The following is a 26,252-nucleotide window of genomic DNA, read 5'->3' on the forward strand; positions in this document are numbered from 1 at the left end:
ACGAAGATAATAATTCAGTAAATGGAACAAATAAAATCAGCTCCAAACATGAAGTTAACTTGGAGATTGCTCTGGAAGCAGAGGCAGCCCTGGTTTCTCCGGGGAATGCACGTCGATGATTCCGGTCGATTTCAAGGCCGTGTTCCAGGGCTGGTGGGCCCCGGCTGCAGGTGTGCGCGCCCGCGGTGGCTCAGTAGGGAGCCAGCGGGACGTGCCAGGCTGCGGGAGTGCCGGTGAAGTCTGCCTGTCCCCCGGCCACCGCGCCGCTCTAACCCTTTGCCTTGAGGAAAAAAGGCCCCTTCCTCGGGTTGATAATAGCGGGACGTTACTAACGTTGACTGAGTGTGAGTAATATAGTAGGGACGGGTCGGGGCGGTTACCCAGTGTTGTACATACTGGTTTTTATAAAACCTAAAGCTGACAGACTGTCACCCAAATGTTCTGACTTATTGCTGGTCCAAACAAACACTGACTTTCTTTTTTTTTTTTACGACTCAGAATTAATTGTTTCTGTCCTTGATAAAACTGTTTTCTGGACTTAAAGATAACAAAGAACCACTTGATCAAATGATGCGAGCTTGACTTCTCATGAAGAACAGTTTTCCTGGACAGCTGGGGAGAGGAACGTAGTAGTTGTCAGTGTGACAGCAGTTCCCACTGGAGGAAAATAATGAAATTATTAAAATGAAACTCATCAAGAAGTTGTCTTCTTTCTTTCCTGTTTTAAAGTGGTGATGTGTGCTGGACAAAAGTAGGGGCGGTTCAAACTAACCAAATGCCTGGTTTGAAAATGCTGTAGAAGCAAACTTTTCTGGGTGTGTTAGGACCCAGCTGTTCTTGCCTCCCCCCACTTTCCACTAAGAAAATATTAGATTAGGGAATACGCCTAAACATTATTCTCTGCAGCGTCAGCCTTTCAGGGCAGTGTATTTTACTAGGCATTTGCTTAAGAGACCAGTGGTTTAGGCGAAACCTTCTCACACTGGCCATTTCGATGAAAGGGAATTTGCTATAAGACCTCTCAACTTTTTCCTAACATTCTCCGACTTCATACACATTTGTGATTGTACGGGGTCTGCGGAATGGGCTTTATTCAGTTATCTTTGACAGATTTTGCTCACAGTCCATTATAAAACAAGGTTCTAGAAAGTTCCTTCTTCAAGTCGTTTCTCTACAATTGCCCAGCAGGGATGCTGTTGAAGGATCATAGGTTAAGGACCTAAATTTTTTTTCTAAACTATAGTGGTGAAAATGCCACTTGTTTTTCTGCTGAGGTTTTCTATGTATCTTGAATTTTTTTATTTAAATGTAATTAGCCAACATATTAGTATATCATTAGTTTCAGAGGTAGAATTTAGTGATTCATCAGTTGCATATAACATCCAGGGCTCATCACATCATGTGCCCTCCTTAATGCCCCTCACCCAGTTACCTCATCCCCCATCTCCCTCCCCTCCAGCAACCCTCAGTTTGTTTCCTTTTGTTAAGAGTCTCTTATGGTTTGTCTCCCTCTCTGAAAACCGAGCCCCAAAGCTATGGCTGTGATTGCGACAGAACCCAGGGCGGGGTGAGTTTCACAATCCAGCGTTTGCGGGAGATCTTTTCACCATTAAAAGTGTTTCTCTGGCTTGTGTCGGTGTCAGTGCAAAGAGCTCTCCCGTGCCGGTAGAATGAGGCCTTGGGCAGGGAGGCAGAGTTGAGCCTTTCTGAATATTTTGAACATTCCAGAATCTCGGGTCTGGCCAGCTGTCCTGACAGCATTCGGGTCTGGTTCATGCGTCAGGGGTAGTGCGTTGGACATTCTTCAGCTGCTTTCAGCTGGGACAGCAGCTTTCCAGGATGACGGTGCCAGGTCAGGGCTCTGGCTCGGTCATCATCAACGAGGCACCCTCTTCCCATCCCAACATGGTGCATCATCTTTTGGCAACTCAAAAGATATTTGGAAGTCCTTCTGTTGCATTATTGCAAAAACAGCTAACAAGATGTAACACAGAGTCCTTGCTCACTGATGGTGAGGAGGGAAGGCAGAAACACCATCTATGGCTCGTTTCCTGAACCAAATAGCACAGCACCCTCTAAACACTCCTTGTCAGAATTGTCACTGGGAAAATAATGATCCCAATGAGTAGTCACTCTTTGTCATATTTTCTTTTTTTTTTTTTTTAAGATTTTATTTATCTGAGAGAGAGAGAGAGAAAGAGCCTGAGTGGGAGAAGGGGCAGAGAGAGAGGGAGACGCAGGCTCTCTGCTGAGCAGGGAGCCTGATGTGGGGCTCAATCCCAAGGTGCTGGGATCATGACCTGAGCTGAAGGCAGATGCTCAACCGACTGAGCCACCCAGGTAGGTGCCCCTTGTCATATTTTCAAAATGCCAATTTATGTTTTTGTGTGTGATTCTGCACAAAATGGCAATTTTGATTGTTTTTACAAAGTGGCAATTTGAAGGCAGTTAGAAAAAAAATTGTTTTGACTATCTTCCTTAGTCAACGATCCATACCTTGTAAAGTACAAAAACAAATATTAGGTCTAACTTCCCAACAGATAAAGCAAATGGTTGTGTAAAGAACAATCTGATACATTTAAAAAGAAAACCCAAAACTTTAGTTAAATCCTCATCTTGGAAAACTCTGAAAAAGACTTAATGATGTGGTTTTGGTTTCTACTTAACTGAGTTCTATTGCGTAGTCAAGACAAGACTATCTGGCACTCGATTTCCTAGTCCTGAAGAGATTTTAAACACCCTAAGACAGAAATGCATGTGTGTGTGTGTGTATGTATATAAAATATATGTATTGTATACAACAGCTTTATCGAGGTCTAATCTGCATAAATCATACATATTTAAAGTGGTATAATTAAGTGCTATGACATGTGTGTGCACCCATGAAGCCAGCATCACGATCAAGATATCGAACATATCCATTGCCTCCAAAACTTTCCTCGCACCCCTTGCAAGCCTTTCCTCTGGTTTCTCCCCACATTCTCCCCAGGCAGCTGCTGATCTGCTTTCTATCACCATAGATAAGTTTGCATTTTCGAGAGTTTGACGTGTAAATAGTCATAGAGTACGTACTCTTACATGAGCCTTTTTTCATCCGTCATTGGGAGGAACACCCATGTCGTACTACGTATCAACAGGTGCTGACCGTGTCGCTGAGTAGGATTCCTTCGCATGAGCGTGCCGGCACCTGCACACAGTTGTTTGTAGCTGAGGACTTGCGGCAAAACGGTGTGGAAAATCACTTGTATTGATAGTAGGGTCACTTCTCTGATTTGTCTGAAGACAAATTAGATGGTAACAGATGCATGACAGATGTAGGGCACTGGATAAAACCATAGCGGATGGAGTCAGAAAAACACATTTCACGTTTAGAGCCCTGAAAAATGTTGGATTGAGGCTACATCATTAGCTTAAGCCATTTCAAATTGGCAGAAAGCTCAGTGAGGTTAAAGACGACTCATTTGGAGACCATGGGTTACTCCGCTTCATTAAACAAATATTTTTGTGGAAGGCCTCCGTCTGGCCCAGGGTTAGTCCCCATGAGGACACAGCAAGGAACCCGACCTCTCTCCTTCCCTCCAGAAATTCCCATCCAGTCAATGAATGAGACACAGAACTAATTACAAAATGAAAGGTAGAAATGAGGATTGTAGTACAGAAGTACAAGTGGCCGAGGACGTTGGGAGGTGGAAGGAACGACTTCGGCCAGGCGGAGTCTAAGAACCTGCTTGCCGGTGGTGACATCTTAGCAGGGCTTTGAAGGGTGGCCCCAGTTGAGTATGTGCAGATTTGAGAGGACACCAGCATAAAACAGGAAGACGTGGGCTATAGTCTAGAGGTGGGAAGCGAAGAGGCATCTGTGGGGAAGTGTGAACCCGTGTCTGGAGGGCTGCCTCCTCCTGAAGGCTGAGGGAAGGCTCTGCTCCGGGCAGCTCTCCCTGGCGTGTAGATGGCCACCTTCCTGCCAGTGTCTCCCGTCCTTTCCCTCTGTGTGTCTCCGTGCCCCATTGGATTAGGGCCCATCCCGATGGCCTCATTTTAACTTGATTACCTCTGTAAAGACCCTATCTTTAAATCAGGTCACACTCTGAGGTACCAAGTAGGGGGTGAGGACTCCATATCTTTTTTGGAGGAACACAGTTCAACCCACAACAACCAGTGTTGGGAGGTTGGGCTGTATCATTTAGGCAAAGGTGAGTCATGGAAGGTTTTTTTGTTCTGTTTTGTTTTAAGAAAGAGATAGAGAATGAATTGGGGGGGAAGGGAAGAAGGCAAGGGAGAAGCAGACTCCACACTGAGGAGGGAGCCAGACATGGGGCTCGATCCCAGGACCCCGGGCATCACGACCTGAGCCAACAGGAGACGCCCAACTGACTGAGCCACCCTAGTGCCCCCATGGAAGGTTTTTGATTTGGGACACCATTGGAACTTCGCTTCCAAATGCTAATCAGGCAATGTGTGCAAAACAGATCTGAGAGGGGGAGAGCAGGCTGGGGGTGAGGGGGTGGTGGGAGGGGCCCCGTGGGGAGACTGGCCACAGTCCATGCAGAACCTGTGGTGGGGGAAGCCGACCTGGCCATGCAGAGGATGAGAAGCAGCAGCCCAGTCGAATGGCCAGGTGGCCTCTCCTCTGCGCGGGTTGAGGATACATGAAGAGCTGTCACGGGGTGATCTGTGTAGTGCGTTGTCAAGGGTATTGATAAAAAGGACCACGTGTGTGAAGAAAGGCACGTTAGTTCAAGGACTGTAGTTTGAAGGTTATGGCAGGATTGCCTTTATCCATGGGACAATCACTTCATTATTCATCACCCTCTGTCAAGAACCAACTATAATTCTTCATATGGGCAATTGAGACCATTATTGTGGAAGGAACTCATATTTTTAGTCTTATTGCAAATTTTTTGCCTTACGATAAATTTATATATGTCCGCATGCATACAACACATGGAGTGTAAGCGTATAATTTATATAAGCCTTTATAGTTTCACAGTTTTCACAGCTATTGTCAAATTTTATTCTTGAAATATCTGAGAGGTAAAAGGGGGGCAAATACTAAAATGCCAATTTATTTAAGTTTTAATTGAATTCTAGTTAGTTAATATAGTGTAATATTGGTTTTAGGAGTAGAATTTAGTGATTCATCACTTACATAAAACACCCAGTGCTCATCATAACAAGTGCCCTTCTTAATACCCATCACCCAGCTAGCCCATCCACCACCCCACCTCCATCCAGCAACCCTCTGTTAGTTCTCTATAGTTAAGAGTCTCTTATGGTTTGCCTCCCTCGCTTTTTTTCCCCTTCCCCGATGTTCATCTGCTTTGTTTCTTAAATTCCATGTATGAGTGAAATCCTGTGGTATTTGTCTCTCTTTGACTTGCTTATTTCACTTGGCATAATATACTCTAGCTTCATCCATGTCATTGCAAAGAGCAAGAGTTCATTCTTTTTGATGACTGAGTAATATTCCATTGTATGTATATACCACATCTTCTTTATCCATTTACCAGTTGATGGACATTTGGTCTCTTTCCATAGTTTGGCTATCGTGGACATCGCTGCTATAAACATTGGGGTACAGGTGCCCCTTCGAATCAGTATTTTTTGTATCCTCTGGGTAAATAACCTAGTAATGCAATTGCTAGGTCATATGATATCTCTATTTTCAACTTTTTTTTTTAAAGATTTTATTTATTTATTTGACAGAGATAGAGACAGCCAGCGAGAGAGGGAACACAAGCAGGTGGAGTGGGAGAGGAAGAAGCAGGCTCATAGCGGAGGAGCCTGATGTGGGGCTCGATCCCATAACGCCAGGATCACGCCCTGAGCCGAAGGCAGACGCTTAACCGCTATGCCACCCAGGCACCCCTCTATTTTCAACTTTTTGAGGAACCTCCATACTGTTTTCCAGAGTGGCTGCACCAGTTAGCATTCCAATCAACAGTACAGAGGGGTTCCTCTTTCTTTGCATCCTTGCCAACATCTGTTGTTTCCTGTGTTGTTAATTTTAGCCATTCTGACAGGTGTGAGGTGGTATCTCATTGTGGTTGTGATTTGCATTTCCCTGATGATGAGTGATGTTGAGCATCTTTTCATGTGTCTGTTGGCCATCTGGATGTCTTCTTTGGAAAAATGTTGATTCATGTCTCCTGCCCATTTCTTAACTGGATTATTTGTTTTTTGGGTGTTGAGTTTGATAAGTTCTTTGTAGATTTTGGATACTAACCCTTTATGTCATTTGCAAATATTCTCCCATGCAGTCAGTTGCCTTTTAGTTTTGTTGATTGTTTCTTTCACTGTGCAGAAGCTTTTTATTTGATGTAGTCCCAATAGTTTATTTCTGCTTTTGTTTCCCTTGCCTCAGGAGACCTATCTAGAAAAATGGTGCTATGGCTGATGTCAAAGAGGTTACTGCCTATGTTTTCTTCTAGGGTTTCCTGTCTCACATTTAGGTCTTTAAGCTATTTGGAGTTTATATTTGTGTGTGGTGTAAGAAAGTGGTCCGGTTTTTCTTTTGTATGTTCCTATCCTGTTTCCCCAGCACCATTTGTTGAAGAGACTTTTTCCATTGGATGTGCTTTCCTGCGTTGTCGAAGATTAGTTGACATAGCGTTGTGGGTCCATTTCTGGGTTTTCTATTCTGTTCCATTGATCTATATGTCTGGTTTTGTGCCAGTACCAGACAGTCTTGATCACTACAGCTTTCTAATACAGCTTAGAGTCCGGAATTGTGATGCCTCCTGCTTTGCTTTTCTTTTTCAAGATTGTTTTGACTATTCAGGGTCTTTTGTGGTTCCACACACATTTTTGGATTGTTTGTTCCAGCTCTCTGAAAAAAGCTGGTGGTATTTTGATAGGGATTGCATTCAATGTGTAGATAGCTTTGGGTAGTATAGACATTTTAACAATATTCTTCCAATCCATGAGCATGGAATGTCTTTCCATTTCTTTGTGTCATCTTCAATTTCTTTTGTAAGTGTTCTATAGTTTTCGGAGTACAGATCTTTTCCCCTTTGGTTAGGTTTATTCCTAGGTATCTAATGGGTTTTGGTGCAATTGTAAACGGGATCGACTCCTTGAGTTCTCTTTCTGCTGCTCCATTACTGGTGTACAGAAATGCAAGACATGGGGTGCCTGGGTAGCTCAATGGATTAAACATCTGATTCTTTTTTTTTTTTTAAGATTTTATTTATTTATTTGACAGAGAGAGACAGCCAGCGAGAGAGGGAACACAAGCAGGGGGAGTGGGAGAGGAAGAAGCAGGCTCCCAGTGGAGGAGCCTGATGTGGGGCTTGATTCCAGGACTCTGGGATCACACCCTGAGCCAAAGGCAGATGCTTAATGCCTGAGCCACCCAGGCACCCCAAACATCTGATTCTTGATTTCAGCTCAGGTCAGGATCTCATGGGTTGTGAGAGGGAACCCCATGTCGGGCTCTGTGATCAGTGGGGAATATGCTTGAAGATTCTTTCCCCCTGTTCCTCCCCCAACTTGTGTGCGCGTTCTCTCTCTCTCTCAAATAAATAAATAAATAAATAAATCTTAAAAAAAAAAAAAAAAAAGAAATGCAAGACATTTCTGCATGTTAATTATCCTGCAACTTTGCTCAATTCCTGTATCAGTTCTAGCAATTTTTTGGTGGAGTCTTTCGGGTTTTCTACATAGAGGATCATGTCGTCTGCAAATAGTGAAAGTTTGATTTCTTCCTTGCTGATTTGGATGCCTTTTATTTCTTTTTGTTGTCTGATTGCTGAGGCTAGGACTTCCAGTATTATGTTAAATACCAGTGGTGAGAGTGGACATCCTGTCTTATTCCTCACCTTGGAGGAAAAGCTCTCAGTTTTTCCCCATCGAGGATGGTATTAGCTGTGGGTCTTTTGTATATGGTCTTTACGATGTTGAGGTATGCTCCTTCTATCCCTACTTTGTTGAGGGTTTTTATCAAGAATGGATGCTGTGCTTTGCCAAAGGCTTTTTCTGCAACTATTGAGAGGATCATATGATTCTTTTCCTTTCTTTTATTAATGTGGTGTTATCACATTGATCGATCTGCAAATACTGAACCACCCTTGCAGCCCAGCAATAAATCCCACTTGGTAGTGGTGAATAATCCTTTTAATGTACTGTTGGATTCGAATTTTTGTATCCATGTCCATCAGGTATATTGGTCTGTAATTTTCCTTTTAGTGGGATCTTTGTCTGGTTTTGGAATCAAGATAATGCTGGCCTCATAGAATGAGTTTGGAAGTTTTCCTTCCATTCTTTTTTTTGAAACACTTTGAGAAGAATAGGTATTAACTCTTTTTTAAATGTCTGGTAGAATCCCCCTGGAAGCCATCTGGCCCTGGACTCTTGTTTGTTGGGAGATTTTTGATTACTGATTCAATTTCTTTGCTGATTCCAGGTCTGTTCAAGTTTTCTGTTTCTTTCTGTTTCAGTTTTGATAGTTCATATGTTTCTAGGAATTTTATCCATTTCTTCCAGATTGCCCAATTTGTTGGCATATAATTTTTCATTATATTCTCTTATAATTATTTGATTTCTGTGGTGTTAGTTGTGATATCTCTTCTTTCATTTGTGATTTTATGACTTTGGGTCCTTTCTCTTTTCTTTTTGATAAGTCTGGCCAGGGGTTTATCAATCTTATTCTTTCAACAGACCAGCTCCTAGTTTCATTGATCTGTTCCGTTTTTGGGGTTGGTTTGTTTTCTATAACATTTACACCTGCTCTGATCTTTATTATTTCCCTTCTCCTGCTGGCTTTAGGCTTTATTTGCTGTTCTTTTTCTAGCTCCTTGAGGTACAAGTTTCGGTTGTATATTTGAGACTTTTCTTGCTTCTTGAGGTAGGCCCGCATTGCTGTGTACCTATAAACGCCAATTTATATTTGAGGTAACTGAGGATTAGAGAAGTTTTCAGGTCTTGTCTGACACAACTGGTCTTTGGTTGAGCTGGGACTGGAACAGCCCCTGTTGTCATGGATAATAGTACTGGATTTTGTTCTCCATATCGTCTCCACAGAAATAGGATTGCTCGGTATAGGATCCCAGAGACTCAAGGAAAGCCATAGGGTGGTGGCTGGTACCACCTGGTATGCCTCCAGAGGATGTGTGCTGAATGCATGAGTGAAAGAGAGCGTGTGGGTTTTAATTTTTCTATTAAGACTATTGTTTTTAAAACAGTCAATGTTCACAGCAAAATTGAAGGGAAGGCGCATAGATTTTCCTCATTCCCGCTTCCTCCACACACGCACAGCCTTCCCCATTCTCACCACCCCCCACCAGAGAGGTACATTTGTTACAGTCGGTGAACCTACATTGACACATGATAATCACCCAAAAGTCCACAGTTGACACTAGGCTTTATTTTGGGGAGGGCATGTGATTTTAGCTTGTCTTTCCTCCCATTGTGAAGAATCATGTGTGTTTTCAGTGTTCAGGTTTTAGTCATGGAGACCATCAGTCTGAACAACTGTCTTTGGTTTGTGTTTTTAAAATAGAAGTTGTGACACACATATTAGTCTTGAAAATAATTGTTAATACTGAATGAAAATGCAGTGACTTGCAGCTAAAATGAGGATTTGAGATGTGACAGATTCCAGTCAAATCGAAGTAATGATGTAACTTAGCTTCTTGAACCGGCAGTCTCCGTGTAACCTTTAAAGATTTTTGCCAAGTTGTGAGTGTACGTCAGCTAGCTCTCTGACGCGTGATACAGCTTTCGTTCTGTCAGAGTTCACGTTACACAGCAGTAAAGCAAAATTCAACTGAGTAAATGTTAAGGTTGTAGTGTCGTCATTCAGCAATTCATGAATCAGGCAGCCTCCCGTTTAGTAGAGAGAAGGAGCTCCAAAGAGCTTTTCAAAATGAACAGCTTTTATGGGTAGAAAATGGCGGGGAAAGGAAGTGTCTAGCGAAGAGTGGATTGTTTTAGACAAAGTTGCCTTCGAATGGGGTGGGAAGGGGTCTGTCGGTGGATTACCTCACTAGTGCTGACCAGGTAATTCGGGAGAAACTGGTGAAAGGTCACATTCCTGGGAGAGGCTGAAACTGCTGTGAGGTTAGATCTTGAGTCTTGGTTTGCTGACATGGGGCCTGGGGCTTAGCACAAGAGACTCCATTTGGAGCCCGTTTACTCTCCCTTTTTTTTTTTTTTTTTTAAGATTTATTTGTTTATTTATTTGAGAGAGAGAGAGAAAAGCACTAGGAGGAGGGGCAAAGGAGGGAGAATCTCAAGCAAACTCCACGCTGAGCATCGAGCCCCAGAGGGGGCTCGGTATCACCACCCTGAGCATGGCCTGAGCCAAAACCAAGAATTGGCCACTTAACCGACTGGGCCAACCAGGTGCCCTGTTATCTCTTTTTAAACACAAGTATAAAGAATGATTTGGTGTTACTGGGAAGTTACAGTGACCAAAGACAGAACTTCATTTTGAGAAAGCTAAGTTATAAAAATATAGGGAAGTACCTCAAAGATTAATTTTGTGGCTTTGAAAATATCGTGCTGGCTTATATATTTTATTCATAAAAGTTGAAGCCAGTTTCAGTGAAGGCTTTGGGTGGTGGGCCAGCTTAGGCACCTGCTTATTGGGAGGACAAGAACTACTACTTAAACCACACATTTAATTGTCTTACTTAAATTAAACAACACAATAATGCAATCTCTGTAGTTTTTCCTAAAAATAAAACAAAAAAAAAATCCAAAACCATGATTTCAAGGAAATGGAAGAAAGCTACTATCTTAAAACTAGTTAACTGACGTCCGTTGGGTCCCCCTTCACCTCAAAGTCTACATATTTGTCTTGCTTCTCAATTTGCAAGAATTCTGAATGCCCAGAAGGTTCCCTCCAAACTGGAATAGTGTCCGAGGCATACTGTCCAGCAGCCCCCTTGTACCTGGGTTCTGTGTGGCTCTCTCGGAACCACACGGAGCTAGCCAACACAGGGAACACCGTAGCCTCCAGTGCCTTGAGAAAATCCCACCTGACAAGCCTGCAGGAGTAGTGAGGACTTTCCTGAAGACTGTGGCTATGGTTAGAGAATGCCATAGAGTCATCAACCCTAAATATCCACTGGCCACACCAGCATCTTGGAGAATAGCTCCCCCTCACTTCTTTCTCCTCTGGTGGCCTCCTGCTCTGTCACCCATACCCCTTTGAGAGCAAAAAAACCAAATTCTTCTTCTTGCCTGGCTAGGCAGCTGCCAGCCCCTGCTCGTCCACACGTGGGCCTGGGCTGGAGTGGGTTGTGGCAGCACCTTCCAAAGAAAAACCACACTCTTTCTGAGTGGAGTGCAGGTGAATGAAAATCTCTCCACCTCACTGTGTTAAGTGTGGATTAAGGAAAAACAAACAAACCTAAAGGAGTATTGGGTTATCCCGGACAATGTGAGAAGTAGGAAACTAGACTGTAACATTGTGGTCATAAATTAGAAAAGAAATGGAAGTGGTCCTGTATTTGCAATATGCCCAATTATTACTTCTACTGAGAATGAAGTGACCCGAAGGAAGAAGGTGTTGTTTTTGTATCTGCTGAGAAATTCCTACTGTCTTGGGATTTTTCTAAGCATCTCGGGGACCTCACCAAGTCACAGGTGTGGCCTGAAGCTTGCCAGCATCCATGGTGTCCAGCCAAAGGACGGGGATCCCTACAGGGGAGGAATGGATGTTGCAAACCGAGACAAAGGAAACACAAGAAAAAGGATTTTGAAATGACTGCGACATTCGTAGGAGAATTTGAGGAAATGATTTCTCCTCTTAAAGAGGAAAAAATCAAAATAGAGTTATCTGGTAGTTCTGGAAAGAAAGGCTTGGATCCCCAAACCATGGAAAGTCGTTTTCGTGGTGAGCATCCCGGGAAGGGCCGAGCCGGCAGATGTTCTCATGGCTCGCACCGTGGGAACAGAGGATGAGGGCAGCAGGGAGAGAGCGGGAGGAGCGTCCTGTCATTCTGGCTCCGGGGGGGACGAGGAAACATGATGTCAGTGTGAGGAATGGAACGGTATAGAATTTGGGGGGGGGGGGAAGCATCCTGCAGCCGTGATGACCATCCAGGAAGGAATCCTGTGGGAGAATGCAGGCCTTCATTAATTGTGGATTATGGAGCCTTCCAGAAAGTCGTCACCGTGCACTGGCCGGCCCTCTACTCCACTGTGGCCTGACTTTTGTAATGGATTACCCAAAGTCAGGAAGTGAAAACTAAGAATGTGGGCTCCTAGGAGCGCGTGCATAAGCTGTATTTCACGGTGCTGGACACGCCCTGCCCTTGGACATGTGGTCCTTTCTAGCAATGCACGCTCTCTCTGAAGGATGGTGCCCCCTGCTCTCACGGGCGACCTGAGAATAGCAGCTTCGCCATCTATTGCCGCTGACTTGGGACCCAGCCTCCAGGGAGCTGAGCAGCGAGCTGCCCATGGTGTTCCTGAGTCATTTTCCTTCAGGGCAGCAGAGTCACTCTGTCCCCAGGCCAAAGCGGGGGGGGGGGGGGGGTCATTGTAAAGGACGGGGAGGGGGGAACTCCTCACGCTGTGTAATCGGAGCAAACCACTGAGGGGTAAAGAGGAGTCTAGGTTTTGAAATTTAACTTGCCACTCTAAGTACATAAGGAAATCAATTCAAGAGGAAACAAACATAAGTAGCTTACGATTGGGGTGTCTCCGTTCATACAGGGAAGAAACAGTCTCCTGTGTGTACGTTTTCATTTTGAACACCTTGCTTTGGTCTAGGATATGTTTATTTGTTTGTTTGCTTGTTTTAAGTGAACTTAAAGCTATCTTGTAATCTGATTTCAATCAGGGCTCATCCATCTTTTGGTTTCATTAGATGCATTTTGTATTTCAGACATGTGTTTGCCTAAGCATTCTGACTTTTAACACTCAGATGGATTTGCCTAAAAAGCCAAGGAAAATACTCTATGTTTCTTTCCTTCCATTAATTTCTCCATGCAGAGATCCTATTGAAATTGTGTCACTGAGCCGAAAAAGAGAAGATGAAAATTCTGGTTTGTGTGTCTGGTGTGCTTTAACCTGGAAGAAGGCCCTTTGGTGTCTTCACTTTGTCCTGTGTGGGAGGCCTTTTCGTCCTGTGGAGAGCTTGCACTGGAAGGGACCTCGAGTGGACAGAGTCCCCTCCTCCGATCGCAGAGATTGTCCTTGTAGAGGCGCAAGGTCTCCAGTGGCCGGGGTTTGGTTGTCCAGTGAGAGAGAGTGGGTTCACATCAAATGGCAAGTGTCTCTTTCTCTTCAACATGGTTCTGGAATCACTTCCAGTGTCAAACTCTGTACCTCTGTTGCCTGTGTTTTCTGTCGCTACTTCCATAAAAAGCACATCTATTTATTCATTGATTGATAGAAAAACAATAACAGTGAAAGCCAGAAAAAAACTCGTTTGTCACTAGTAGTTTCTAGAAAATTCGTTTACTGTCTCATCAATCTCTAAATTAGCACACGAGACCAAACTTCGTAAAAGTGAATTAGTGTGTAAAAAGCAGGGAAACTTTCACCTGTGTTACAACTACAGGCAAACCCTGAGGGTGAAGGAGTTCAGAACAGGCCATCCCAAAACGTTCGGCGTTGGTATATTGATTATTTTGACCTGAAGGCAGTTGAGGAAAAGCAGAGACAAGAAGAGGTCTCTGTCTTCCCTCTTTTTTTTTTTTTTAAAGATTTTATTTATTTATGTGACAGAGAGACAGCCAGCGAGAGAGGGAACACAAGCAGGGGGAGTGGGAGAGGAAGAAGCAGGCTCCCAGCGGAGGAGCCTGATGTGGGGCTCGATCCCAGAACGCTGGGATCACGCCCTGAGCCGAAGGCAGACGCTTAACGACTGCACTACCCAGGCGCCCCTCTGTCTTCTGTCTTCCTGTCTAAAACCAGGCTTGTAAGTTCCTGTCTCCTGTACCAGGATGAAGAGAATGACCCTCGTCACTGCAGATGGATGAGTCTGCATAAGCAAACCTTACTAAAATTGCCCTTACCTTCCCTCAGTTTCCCCCAAATACTTCCTAGCCACATTCCCACAATTTATTACCCCTAGAAGTCCAAACCCCTTTTCCTTGGTCAAGTCACTTCAGAATTTATCACCCTGTGTTAACATGGTAGATAGACCCCTGAGTCTAACTGCTTGTTTTCACTTTTTTCTGTGAAGCCTCCAGGCATGTGAAAAATATTAATAATTTGGATGTCTTTTCTCCTGTCTTTTGTCAATTTAATTCACAGGACCTGGAACAAACCTAAGAGGGGAGAGGAAAAGTCTGTTTCTCTCTTATAGGGACATTATGCTAAGGGAAACAAGCCAGTCACAAAAGGACAGATGCTGTATGATTCCACTTCTGTTAGGTCCCTGGAGAGGTCAGGTTCAGAGCCAGGAAGTAGAATGGTGGCTGCAGGGGCTGGGAGGGAGGGGAGTGGGAGTTAGTGTTTAAGGGGTGCAGAGCTACAGTTTGGGAAGATGAAAAGCGTTCTGGGGGTGACATAGAACGGTGCGAGTGGACTTAATGCCACTGAACAGTGCTTGTAAAAATGGTGAAGAGGGTAATTTTCTTTTTTTAGGGACTGGGTTTGAATCCGTTGCCCCCCCCAAGCCCGCTGCACGCACCCCCACCGTGTCCGTGGCCGAAGGGCTAAGGGACCCGAGCAGTCTCCCTGGACGAGCACCGGGACTGCTTCCCCCGGCTCCCGCGCTGCCCTCTCGGCTTTATCCTTCCCTGGTTAGGGTTTTCCTGCACGTGGAGGGACATATGCTTCATCAGCCTCCTGGTCAGCGCCTATTTCCCATTTCCCGTCGCGAGCAAACTTGATGGGAGAGGTTTGGGGGGCTGTGCCGCCCTCTCTTGCTGGTTTCGTCCTTTCGTCGGCCCCAGCGTCCTCTCTCCCCGTTGATCTGAGCGGCACTGGCTCAGGTCACCGAGCATCTCCTTGTGGGACAAACAGCATCTCAGCCCTTCTGCTCCGCGAGCCTCTCAGCGGCGCTGGAAATAGTCCTTTCCCTTGGCTTCTGAGAGCGTGTGGTTTTCCTGCTCTCGCTCGCAGCACGTGTGCCCGTTTTCTGTTTGCCCCCAGATCCATCTTCCGTCCTTCTCCATCCTGACTTCGCTCTAGGAGTCTGCCCTGGTTGTGCTGTCATCCTTTCACTGTACTCATGAAACCCGAGCTGGCACGTTCCTTGCCTGTCGCTCGGGTAACTGGTGAAAAGGGCTGTTGCTTTTGGTCTACGGATACTTGCAAGTGGTTTCGGTTTTCAGAAGTCTCTCTCGCACCACCTCGCTGGGTTCCTTCCCCGTCCAGCTCCGCGTGGCTCCGTCTGCTGTCAGGCATCCGCTCTCGCCCTCCAGGGTGAAGTCGGCAGTGACCGTGTCCTCCACTGAGGGCCCCAGCTCCTGTCCAGCAGCCTTCCCCGAATACTCTACTCACAGCCTTGGTTTTCTCTACATCTTGATAACCTTGTGCTCCCTTTGCCCTTTCAGACTGTAGGGTTGGTACATTTCTCCCATTTTTTTTTTAAATTTTAAATTATTTGATTGATTTAAATAAAAAAAAAAAAAAACCGGTACACCCATTTCTCCCACCCCTATCGCCTACCTCTGGCAACCACCAATCTGTTCTCTCTATCCATGAGCTTGATTTTTTGTTACCTTGTGGTTTTTTGTGTTTTCGATTCCACGTAGAAGTGAGATTGCATGGTATTTGGCTTTGTCTGACTTACCTCGTTTAGTGTAATACCCTCAAGTTCTGTATGTGTTATCATAGATGGCAGGATTTCATTCTTCTTTAATGACTGACTAATATTCCTGTGTGTGTGTGTGTACGTGTGTGCACCACATCTTCGTCCATCCATTCATTCAGGTGTCCATCCGTGGACACTTAAGGGCATCCATATCTTGGCTATTGTGAATAATGGTGCAGTGCACATGGTGGGAGGCGGATAGAGAAAGAACGAACTTCAAGTTAGTGCTTTCATTTCCTTCAGATAAGTGTCCAGAAGTGACATTCCTGGATCATATTTTTATTTTTTAATTTTTAATTTTAATTTTTTGAGGAACCTCCATACTGTTTTCCACAGTGGCTGCACCAATTTGCATCCCTAGCAACGATGCACCAGGGTTCTCTTTTCTCCACATCCTCGCCAACACGTGTTCCTTCTTGTCTTTTTTTTATAAAGATATTTTTAAAAAAGATTTTATTATTTGAGAGAGCGTGAGCAGGGCTGGAGAAGGGGCGGAGGGCGAGGGAAAAGCAGGCTCCCCACTGAACAGGGAGCCTGATGTGGGGCTCATTCCCAGGACCCTGAGATCATGACCTGAGCCAAAATCAAGAGTCGGAGGCTTAACTGATGGAGCCACCCAGGCACCCCAATTTCTTATCTTTCTTGATACCAGTCATCCTGACAGACGTGAGGTGGTACCCCATTGTGGTTTTGATTTGCATTTCCCTGATGATGAGTGATGTTGAGCAGCTTTTCACGAACCTCTTGGCCATCTGGATGTCTTCCTTGGAAAAATGTCTATTCAGATCCTCTGCCTATTTTTTAATAAAAAAGAATTTGGTTTTGCTTTGAGTTATATGAGTTCCTTACGTATTTGGCTATTAGCCCCTTATCAGTATATGATTTGTAAGTAGTTTCTCCCGTTCAGTTAGGCTGCCTTTTTGTTACGTTGGTTTCCTTTGCTGTGCAGAAGCGTTTCAGTTCGATGTAGTCCCACTTGTTTATTTCACGTTGTGTGTATTCCACACGTATGTTACACATATTAACCACAGTGAAAAACAAAAAGTGAATTCTGGGCCTGGGTGTGGAAGACTTGGAATAGTTCCTGAACGTCAGATAACCGAGTCTGCCCTGGATGTGCGTCCTGACACCCGCTGAAATGTCTTCTTGCTTGTATGTACGTGCTGACGTTGTCCCAGATCGGCGGTTATTTCTTCAGGTCCAGGGTGCTCCCTACCAGAGAGAGGGAGGCACCTCTTCTTTCTGGCTTCCTTCTCCATCCTAACAGTCCATTCCAGTGGATACTGTGTGGGACCACACGCAGAATGAAGCAAGAAGAGTTAGTTCCAGGTTTTTGGGGACAAGCCAGCATTTGGAGAAAGAGAGGAATTTACTAGAAAGTCTGTTCTTGGATGAAATCCCAGTCAAACGAGTGTCCCAGTGGGGGCACTGGGCTTTTAGATTAGTGCACTTTTAGTGGCATGTATTCAAAAAAGAAGTTAGAGGTGAGTACTAAGTGCCGGGAAATGATCCTTACCTTGTAGGTCCCTACCTTGTAGGAAGGAACGTCTGCCAGTGATGTGTGGTTATTTCTGAAAAGCCTTCTACTGGCAGCCCGGGAGGGACGTGGCAGGAGAAAGAAGACAGGTGGCTGTGGGATGGGAGCGAAGAGACGGACAGATGTGTGCCATTGCTGCTCCCTCAACAGTCTCATGAATGTCCAGGCCAGCTCTGTCCAGGAGACACCTATGATGATGGAGATGTTCCTACTAACACCACAGGTGGCTCCTGAGCCCCTGAAACGTGGCCGGGGGGACTGAGGAAATGAACGTTCAGTTTCGTTTACTTTTAATTAGTTTACATTTTATTTTATTTTATTTTATTTTAAAGATTTTATTTATTCATTCGACAGAGATAGAGACAGCCAGCGAGAGAGGGAACACAAGCAGGGGGAGTGGGAGAGGAAGAAGCAGGCTCGTAGCGGAGGAGCCTGATGTGGGGCTCGATCCCAGAACGCCGGGATCACGCCCTGAGCCGAAGGCAGACGCTTAACCGCTGTGCCACCCAGGCGCCCCAATTAGTTTACATTTTAAAAGCCACACCTGATTAATGGCTATCTTTTTGGACAACACAACTCAAGGTCACCTTCTTGTGTGTGATTCTTGTCCAACCCATCATGAGCCAAGGACTCTGGAGCTTGATTTGGTTCTGGGAAGGCTCAGGAATTCACATCTGCTGGGGTTAGACCTGAGGACAACTCGGGGGCTTTTAACGTGGACATTGGATTCCCCAACACCTCATCGAAAGTAGACTTAGTATCATTAAATAGTTTGATTAATCGATTATCGATTAATGATTAATACTTCATTGTTTGTTGAACAACTACAACAGGACAGACACTGTATTTAAAACTGAGGATGTTGTGGAGAACAAAACCAGAAGGAATTCTTGCCCTCACAGGGCTTACGGTCTGTGAGAAGACAAACACTGAACACGGTGAACAGACCATGTTATGGAAGAAGTCTCATCTCCTGTCCATGGGAAGGAGTCTGGGGGGGAGGGGAGTGATGTCAAGTTTTGTCCCATTTTGTTTCAATAGGGACATTTCCAGTCCTATGGTCCCCGAACTCGGATTCAACTTTTCCAGCCTCTTCTTGCCACCTTCCGTCTCAGTAGAATCTTCTGGGCTGACCTGATGTCTTGACACGGTGGTTGAACTCATAAAAATGGTGAACCCTGGTTTCACCACCCCCCACCCCAGAAGGCTTTCAGAGGGAGGGGAAGGGGAGGAGAGTTGAGAGGACGGGATGAAGAGCGCTGGCAGAGGTTAGGGTGGGCTCGGGCTTTGGGGCGGCGTGCTGCTGCAGCCCGCAGGGGCCCCAGGAGTGCCCAAGGCAGCTGTGGATGGGGCTCCCTTGAGGGACAGGATTTTGTTCCAGTCTCTACCCAAGACTGGGATGGGGGCCAAGGCTGCAGCCTGAGTCAGCCTTCTAGCTACAGCCCAGCACCGCCTCGACTCTGTCCCTTGGGCTGTCAGTCCTTCTGCTTGGCCACCTCCAGCTGGGTGCAGTCAGCTGATTCAGTAAGTGTCCATGGGGCACCTCCAATGTGCTTACAACCCAAGGATTCTTGGGGGTAACACTTGGGCGGCTTTGGGTCAGTTCACTCCCCCTGCCTGGCTGTCCAGCCCTCGGTTGCCTCAGAAGCTCCCGGCTCCCATGAGGAAGGAAGGCTGATGGGTGCCCTGACTTTTGAGCTGCACTTCTCAACTCTGGCTGCACTTGATAATTACTTGGGGAGTTTTTGAAAGGTACAGATGCCTGGGCACCCCTCGCCCCGGACCAATTAAATTAGAATTTTGGTCATAAAGGCCTGGGCATTTGTTTTAAAGCTCCCTGGCCAGGATATTGTCCTGCAGAACACTGAGGGATGGAATCCCAGGGAATCCTGCTGTGTTCTTCCCATCTTCTGGAGAACCTCCTGGCTGGCTCTCGTGGAGATGCAAGCCCCATTTCTGCAGGGAAAATCCCAGGAAAGCTGCAGGGCTGCACAACCCTACCTCTTCCCCTCCCATCCCCAGATTGAGGCCTGAGGACCCACAGTCGCCTCTGGGACCCATGTCCTCGTGCACAGAGCAGTCAGAACGTGAGCTTTCCCATGGCTGGAGGTGGCCTCCTGGTGGCTCCCAGCCGTCACCCCTGGCCAGGGAGGGCTCTTCCACATGCTGTTCTTTAGACTGTCAGGAAGGCTGTCCACCTGAACTCCACGCCACAAACCGGAAACCCTACAGCAAGCCCATGAGGGTGGAGGGCGGGAGTGGGGCCTGTGTGTGGGGCTGGAGAGGAAAGCAGGAACTCCAGGGAACTTTCCTAAGTTATGAGCTGGCTCCAAGATAACTGCCTTTAAAGAAAATAACGAGGTGTGTTGGAAGAGCGAGCACTTTTCTTACACTCGGCTCAGTTGGGGCCAAGGCCTCCGGGTGGGGAGGGAGTCGGACTTGCAGCCTCGGGTTTTGCTCTCCTGGTCCGGCTCAGCCAACATCCAGAAGGGTTTGCTATGGGCCGTCATCTGCTGGCTCACGTTCAACACCCGAGCACAAACACGTTTTCACATTCAGTCTTAAATGCTCAGAGGAACCAAGTTTTTCTGAGATTACACATTTTTGCAGCATTAGGCTATACTTGAGCGTGCAAAACAATGAAGTGGAACTTTCTTTTCCTTTTTCTTTCTTTCTTTTTTTTTTTAAATAGTTTCTAGGACCACACAAGGAATTCTTTTGGCAGGTAGGGTGCTACCTAGGGGCTGGTGTGCCCCAGGCAGGGTCGGATGCTCGGACAGGTGTTTGTGGAACGGGGCTGGCAGCTACCCTCTGACCCAGCTCGTAGGTCTGTGGAACATCTCTGGGCGGGTGGGGTTGCTTCAAATGTAAGGCAGTCTCCGAGTCCCTGCTTCTGTGTGCTGGGAGGGCCTTCTGGGGTACAGGAGAGAACACTTGGGTTTAAATCCCAGCCCCGGCCCTTCCTGACTGTTGGAACTTGGCCAGGTCACTCGACCTCAGTGAGCCTCTGTTTTCCCATTTGTGAAAAGGGAAACTAAATAGTTGGGCCTTGATGGAGTGTGGTGGCAATAAGAGGGAACGAAGAGCCTAGAAGGGAAGTCTTGCCCCACCCGCACCCTTTCAGGGCCCTTCTTTTCTGGTTCGTTCATTGGGCTTTCTCTTGTTTTCCTTGAAAAAGTCTCCCTCTGGGGCTTCTCAGCATCGGTGCGTCCAGGCCCCAGCGCAGACCAACTGAATCCGAACCTCTGAGAGTGAGACAAGGGCATCAGCAGTTCTTTACGGTTCCTGGTGATTCTGATGCTCGGCCAGTGCTGTGAACCACTGCCCTAGAAGGGCCAGTGAAACGGGGACAGTGACAGGTGTTGGAACACGAATGCTTGGGACAGCGCCGTCCCCAGGGCCCAGAGGGTCACCTGGGGTCCTGTTGGTGGGAGAGTTTCTTACACTTGAGGTTTTAGGTGTCATGGTTTTGACCCTGAGGGGCCAAAAGCCCATGCATTTAGTAATTAGCAATTTTCTCAGGAATGTGACTTTGAACTCCACCCACCACAAGGCGGGTGCCTGAGATGGAGTCACCTGGCTGGCACCAGGCCCCATGGGACCCAACTCTCCCCTGAGCAGCACACAGCAACCTTGGGGAAGAGATAGCGAGCTGAGTCCTTCCTGGGAATTGGCCCCCAAAGAGAAGGGCAGCTGCTAGGGCTGGTGTTTAGAATGAAGGCCGAGTGAAGACGTTCTAGAGAGCCTCGATGCCAAGCTGGAAGCAGAAGCTGGGATAAGTTAAGGAGCAACTTGCCTCTGTGCTGTGAGCAGGGGCACCCAGGGGTGTTGGGTTCCTGAATCCATCCCTCTGAGTGGCCGGGGGCTGCTGGATTGCCACGCTCTGTTCCCGACCCGGCCCTGGGTCTGGAGGACGTTACGGCTCATCACAAGAATCTCTGTGTGGTGTGCACGTGTGTGGGGGAATGTGTCCTTTTTTTTTCTTTTTAGAGAGGATGGGGAGGGGCAGAGGGAGAGGGAGAGAATCTTAAGCAGGCTCCACGCCCAGTGTGGAGCCCAACAGGGGGCTTGATCTCACACCCTGAGATCATAACCTGAGCCTAAATCAAGAGTTAGACACTTAACTGGCTGAGCCACCCAGAGGCCCTGGGGAATGTATACTTTAAAAGGGATTCTTATTTCTGTCATTAGCTGTATGGATCAGGGCATCTCTTTAAAAAGAACTGAACACGGATGTCTGAAGGCTCACAGCCTGCTACCTTTGCAGGAAGGAAGGTGCCAAGATGAATGCACAGATGCTATGGGACACAAAGGTGCTAGGGAGGGTTCCTTAAAATATGAAACAACTGATGCTGAGTTACCCAGAATAAATCTCCACAAAGCAGTGACCCCCCCCCCCAAAAAAAAAAAAGTTGTGGGTGAAACGGCTCAGTTCGGGAGTTGTGGGGCCAGGCTTTTCTAGGTCGTCTGTCTCTCTGGCATCAGTGGAAGGGGACCTGTGTGCAGGTGGGTCTAAGAGATGGAAGAAGGAGGCCAATCTGATTTTGGCTAAACCCCGGGGGTCAGGGCTGGACTAAAGAGACCAGTGGTCCCCTCTGGGTCCTCTTGGAGAAAGCAGTCAGGGGCTTGGATCCTGTTCATTCTGGTCCAAGTCAGGGAGGGCCAGCGATGCTCGTGACAGCAGTCGGTAAAGAGAGATGCCATGCTTTTCTTCCGCAGGTATCGTGTGAACTTCAGACCCAGATATGTCACCAGGTACAAGACAGTGACACAGCTGGAATGGAGGTGCTGCCCTGGCTTTAGAGGAGGAGACTGCCAGGAAGGTCCCAGGGACCCTGTGAAAACTCCCCGTCCCACACCAGCTCGGCCTCGCAATAGCATGAAGAAAGCCACAGGTAACTTCTCCCTTGTGCTTCCCTGTGCGTGACCACCTGTGATCTTTCCAGGGCTCCTGCAGACAGTAGGATTTATGATTTACAATGGCGATCTCTCCAAGGTCTTCAAGTAAACACACACACTGCCTGCAGTGGGCACCTGTGGCATGCAAATTTATGTGCAGAAGCAGCAGCGATCAGAGTACAGATTTTTTTTTTTTTTTTGCAAGTGAATTGCTTCATCAGGGCCAACTTGTGACAGCCAGGGACTTGGCAGTCAGCGCAGGGGATGGTTTCAGACCGGTGTAGCGTGTGGCACAGAGGAGAAGAGTCAGGTGTAGAGATGCTTTGTTTGTTTTTTGCTTTTTATCTACAAGTTCCCATAAATCTGAATTTGAAGGAACTAAATTGTTGGTTTTTTAGAAAATAGGTAAATCAGAATCATTGTCATTCTGTTTGGGGTGAGATATTTGCAAAGCTAAGCCCCAAGTTAGAGGCATCCAGTGAAGTTGCTCTTAAATTTGTTTCTGAATTTTTTTGTGGCACAAACTCAACGCTTAAGAAAGCAGTATAACTTGCACCTTTGCTTTTAACATTAAGCAAATGACTTTTGTGGATAAAACTCTTCTGTCCTTTTATCTTTCCTTTTTTTTTAACTTGAGAATAAATGTGACCTAGGTTTTCTCATGAATTTGATAGTTAACTTGTCTTTAAATGATTATATTTTCCCGTGAAGTGTTGTCAGTTTTAAAACTTGCAGTGTTTTCCAGTATTGTCTGTAAAATATTTTTAAATAATTTTTATGAAAAAAGTAATGCATATCAATTAAATGATGTTTATAAAGTATAGGGGAATACTTAGTTACACATAATCTCACCACCGTATGATAACTACTGCTAACACTTTATCACACATTACTCTCTTTCTTGTGTCTCCATGTACATTTTGTTAAAGAAAAATTCATTTATTCATCCCACAAATATTTATTGAGCTTCTGTATCTGGCAGGCTCTGTACTAGATCCTTGGGAAAAGTGAAAAACAAGGCAGACGGTCCCTGAACTCACAGAAGGCAAGCAGAAATCAAGTGACTACAATAAGTCATCATAGATAACGTGATGGGGACACACGAAGGGGGTCTTTTGTTCATAATAATTTACTCTTGTTTCATTTTTATTTTATAAAAGTTTAAGCCTATATGTAATTTACTGAGTCAGATAGCTTTAAAAGGACCATTAGGAAACCAGTGACCCTTCTTCTCCCCTACTTTCCCTTCCCAGAGGTAATTACTTTAAACTCTTTCGATCGATCGTCTTTTGGAATTTACCTGCATATCTATTGACCTCACAATAGATGAGGGTTTGACTCCTTTTCATCTGCTTTCCAGCATATGGCTCCTGTACCGTCATCCTTTCCATACAGTTTATACCAGGTTTTAAATTATTTAGTACTTATTGTTTACATTGTAGTAACTGTATAGGCAATGTTTACAGCTGACCCATGTAGTATACTATGAATCTGTTGCCTTCCTATATAGCTTTTTGGTTTCTTTAGAGTTAGCAATTGTCTCATAGTTTCCTTTGCTTTTTTTTTTTTTTTTTTGGTTTTTGTTTTGTTTTGTTTTGTTGTATGTCTTTGTCCCTATTTCAACCCAAACTTTCCTCTGGGTGATTATCTAGATGTCCTCTCATTATGCTCAGACACATCAGTGTCTTCCTGAAGCAATCTCTTCTAGAGCTTTCTTACCTGTCCCACCTGGTCATCCTCTTTTCCTTGTTCACAGCTGCCAACCAGTGATCTTACTTGTCTCTCTCCCATTGATTCCCTCTTTCCTGTACTCCCTTGTTTTGGTAAAGCATATCCTCCAGGGGTTTTATGAGAAGATTGTATGGGAGGTACACTTTCTATTATTTTATAATCTGAAAATATTTTTATTCTACCTTTAGAATTCTAGATTGGAAATAATTTTCCTTTAGAATTTTGAAAGCATCACTCAATTTTCTTCTAGCTTTCAATGCAGCTGTTAAAATGTCCAAAACCATTCTGATTCCTAATTTTTTATACGTGACATGGTTGTTCTGTTTTTGTTTTGTCATTTCATGAGATTTCAGAAAGGAATGGAAAGGAAATGCTCACCCCTAATCCACTATAAAGAGCATACTATTTTTCTCAAAGATTTTATTCATTTGGGAGAGAGTGCATGTGTGCACGTAAGAGTGAGCTCAAGCAGAGGGAAGGGGAGGGTGCAGAGGGAGAGGGAGAAGCAGACTCCCCACTGAGTGCAGAGCCTAATGCGGGGATCCTGTGAGGCTCGTTCCCAAGACCCTGAGATCGTGACCTGAGCAGAAGTCAGAGGCTTAACCGACTGAGCCACCCAGGTGCCCCAAGAACATGCTGTTTTTAGAATTTATTTTTTAACTTAATCTATAATGAACAACTGTTCATTCAATAATTTACAATATCATTTAATAGCTTTTGAGAGCGTCATTACTTGAACACAATCCCCTACTATTGGTCACTTAGGTTGTTTGCAGTTTTTCACTATTATAGGTAGTATTTGAATAAACATTTTTTCCTGTTAATATTTTAGGTTCATCCCTGATTATTTACTAGAATAAACTTCTAAAGGTGTAATTGCAGGGGCAAAGGGATTCTGAAATTTTGATACATATTGCCAAATTATCCTTCCAAAAAATTGTAGCAGTTTCCACAGTCACCAAGAGTATGTAAAAGAAGCATTTTCTTACATGCTGATTCCCCCACCCCCAGCCTCCTGCCCTTTGCTTTCATTTCCTTTGCTCAGAATGGCATTTCGTTTATATGTGATTCAACAAATTGTTTTTTCTCCTAGTGGCTTGAGGTAGAATAAATTTTTCAGTGTGGAAAATAAGGTATTCTTTATAGTTCTCTGCTTGGGAGTTTGGCCATCTGAATTCTAGTCTTGGTTTTACCACTAAGTTGATGTTTATGAAAAATAGCTGTGGTTATGATTGTGTACAGAAGTTTAGGGGAGGAAATAACAATGAACAGTAAACTCAAACATCTGCAACGTTCTACATTTATTTCTAGTGCTTGTTCAGTGTACCTTAATGCATTTGATTTCATTGTAATCTATATTGTGTTTGACTTTTTCCACCTGTCGTGATAGTCTCCATGTCTTCTGTGCAGGCTTATCAGTGTTAGCCCTTTTCTTTTCTTTTCTTTTCTTTTCTTTTCTTTTCTTTTCTTTTCTTTTCTTTCCTTTCCTCTCCTCTCCTCTCCTCTCCTCTCCTCTCCTCTCCTCTCCTCTCCTCTCCTCTCCTCTCTTCTCTTCTCTTCTTTTCTTTTCTTTTTTTAAGATTTATTTATTTCAAAGCGAGAGAGCGCAGTGGGGTGGGGGCAGAGGGAGAGGGAGAAGCAGACTGCCTCCTGAGCAGGGAGCCCAACGTGGGCCTCAGTCCCAGGCCCCTGAGATCATGACCTGAGCTGAAATCCAGAGTCGGAGGCTTAACCGACTGAGCCACCCGGGTGCCCAAGTTAGCTCTTTCTAGTACTCCTTGTATCCTACCGTGTGTTGAGGGGCATGGTTTGCTTCTAATCTCCTATTGCTTCAGGTTTCAGTAATTTTCTTGTTTAGTTCATCGATCTGTCACTTTATTTTCATTTTTATGACTCATCGCGATCATCTTTATAACTTTTTTCCTTCTTTGGACTATTTCCTTGGAGGTATATTTCTCATATCAAAAATTCAATGTGTATATTCTTTGAGTTGGTGACTCTTCATAGCTAAGACCAGGTGGCTTTACTGTTAGGAGATACCGGCCGTCACTGCTCTTTCGCTTTTAGCTTCCCCACCTGCGAACTGGGGCTGAACAAGGTCTTTGAGACTCCTGTAGCCTAGAGATGCTAAGAAAAGCCAAAGAACATTTAGGAGTTGCTTGGAGGATGACTTACTGCTATACACTATCGTACCACCCAGCCGCTAATGGGCGGATCTGGCTGAAGTGGCTTCTTGTGGTTTTACAGTATGTAGTCAACCAGCGGGGTGTGGCCGCTGCTCACTAACGTGGGAATGATGCGTTCACATGACAGAGCAGATGAAGAATACTTTCCCTTTGGGGTGAAAGAGACCATTGATTGTCT

The 26,252-nt window shown here is 45.3% G+C and overlaps 1 protein-coding gene across 1 annotated transcript in view; it reads left to right on the forward strand.

Annotated features, from left to right (window-relative positions):
• Window positions 1-26,252, forward strand: part of EMILIN2 (elastin microfibril interfacer 2) — a 53,620-nt gene that overhangs the window by 8,284 nt on the left and 19,084 nt on the right. The window contains exon 3 of the mRNA XM_026496040.4: window positions 21,978-22,153. Within this exon, the coding sequence (XP_026351825.2) occupies window positions 21,978-22,153 (176 nt within the window). The remainder of the gene's footprint in view (window positions 1-21,977; window positions 22,154-26,252) is intronic.

This window comes from Ursus arctos, unplaced genomic scaffold (genome assembly GCF_023065955.2).
Source record: "Ursus arctos isolate Adak ecotype North America unplaced genomic scaffold, UrsArc2.0 scaffold_17, whole genome shotgun sequence".
NCBI classification, from domain to species: Eukaryota; Metazoa; Chordata; class Mammalia; order Carnivora; family Ursidae; genus Ursus; species Ursus arctos.